We start from the raw sequence: 1,615 nt of genomic DNA on the forward strand, positions 1-1,615 counted from the left end.
GGAACTAACAGACCAGTGGGTTCAGGTGGTCTTTGTAGCGAGTGAGGGGTATTCTTCGTGCTCCATCCCGGCGGGGGCCCGGCTGGTCAGCACTCTGTTCACTGGATTGACATATGCGGGACGAGACTTGGGACGGCTCTACGCAGAAATGGGTACAGTTGCCCAGTTCCAGTTGCAGTGCTCGTCACACCAGGTTGTTGCAATTTTCGATCAGCGAAAGTGCGAAGAAGTTCTCGTGGGTGGTCAGGGCGGTGAATCTTTCAGCATTGATAAGACCTGGTCGGAAGAGGGGGAGAAGCCGAGCCACTTTATCCTGCACCATCCAACGTATGACTGCTATGAACCGGTCGTGCATACATTCCGCTTCGAGGACGGGAACCCCGAGGAGGAGGAGGACCCTGAGGAGGAGAACCACCGCCAAGACAACTGCGAGGGGAGCCGGCAGGCATGCCCGAGCCCGCAGGTCAGCCGGTATCCGGATTACCCTTTGGTGAAGGACTTCCCGAATCCAATGCTGGTCGTTACTGTTCGTAAGGGCTTCTTCGCCTCTAGAACAATCGTGGACGCGGTTCCCCTGTTTCCGTACCTCGTCAAAGACGGACTACGCATCCAGATTGAAGCCTGTGGCGATCTTGGGCTGGTACATATTGCCTGCGTCCGTCGAGGCCGCGGCGGCCGAAACAAGCTGCTGCACCGCATTCAGATAGACACATCCTCGAAACCGATCCGAGTTATCTTGGACCGTACAGATCGGCTGATGCGAGCGACACACTTAACCTATGAAGTTGAGGGCTACTGTGCAGGGTTCACAGCCAGACATTCTTCACTGGTGTGCTTGACTCGGGCCATCAAAGCTTCGATGATACCGGAATCAGTCAATAAAAACACGTTCGACCACGAGAGGTTCTGCATTTAAGAGGTTCGCCTTTGAGAGGTTCTGCTTTGATACGAAACAAATTCTGCAAGCCGACCAATTGAATTCTGTCTGCCAGCTGCAACGAGCTCAGTAACGAGCTCTCAGCAGTGCCGGACCCACGCAGCTGTATTCCCTTGCTACTCCGGTACCACATTGAGTAACCCGTTTGTTGGGCTTGGTAATTTTTATTGGCGTGTCTTATAATGGCAGGCATGGACAGTGTGGGCTGCATAGCCCGACTGCGATGTTCCACGTTTGGGTCGAGAGAAACGGTAGTCCAGTTTCTTGACCCAACAATCAGGTCAATCCGGCTTACAGGGTCGGAGAAGCTTTCCTGTGGACTTGATGATGTCGTGGCAGAGTGGCTAAGGATTCCCTATGACGTCAGCATTCACTCGGAACAAGCACGTACGTCCACTGGTTAGCTCCTGCAACTAAGACACCAACTGTCTTTAGGTCTTTGGTCTTACCGCATCCCAGTCTGTTCTGCTCAACTGAGCGAGCAACTCACGGTTCCTCGAGGTGTTCGATTCATCGTGTTGTGTGCGACCCCTTTGGACGTGGAGGTCTTGCCGACCGACAAAATCCAGGAACCAGACGTGTCGATTACTGACCCGAACGGCTACGTTCTGAAACAGGTCGTGTCATACTTACCACTCTTGGCTCAAGTCTACCTGCGGCCGGTTTGCAAAAAGGTGT

General features: G+C 53.6%; 1 protein-coding gene across 1 annotated transcript; it reads right to left on the bottom strand.

Annotated features, from left to right (window-relative positions):
- Positions 1–276: 276 nt before the first annotated feature.
- On the bottom strand, positions 277–514 carry GNI_112810 (putative transmembrane protein; the record flags this gene model as incomplete). Its single annotated transcript, XM_011133247.1, has 1 exon — positions 277–514. A coding segment is annotated over one exon (238 nt), but the record flags the coding sequence as incomplete, so codon positions are not given.
- Positions 515–1,615: the final 1,101 nt, after the last annotated feature.

Source organism: Gregarina niphandrodes (assembly GCF_000223845.1).
Source record: "Gregarina niphandrodes unplaced genomic scaffold scaffold00026, whole genome shotgun sequence".
In the NCBI taxonomy this organism is placed as follows: domain Eukaryota; phylum Apicomplexa; class Conoidasida; order Eugregarinorida; family Gregarinidae; genus Gregarina; species Gregarina niphandrodes.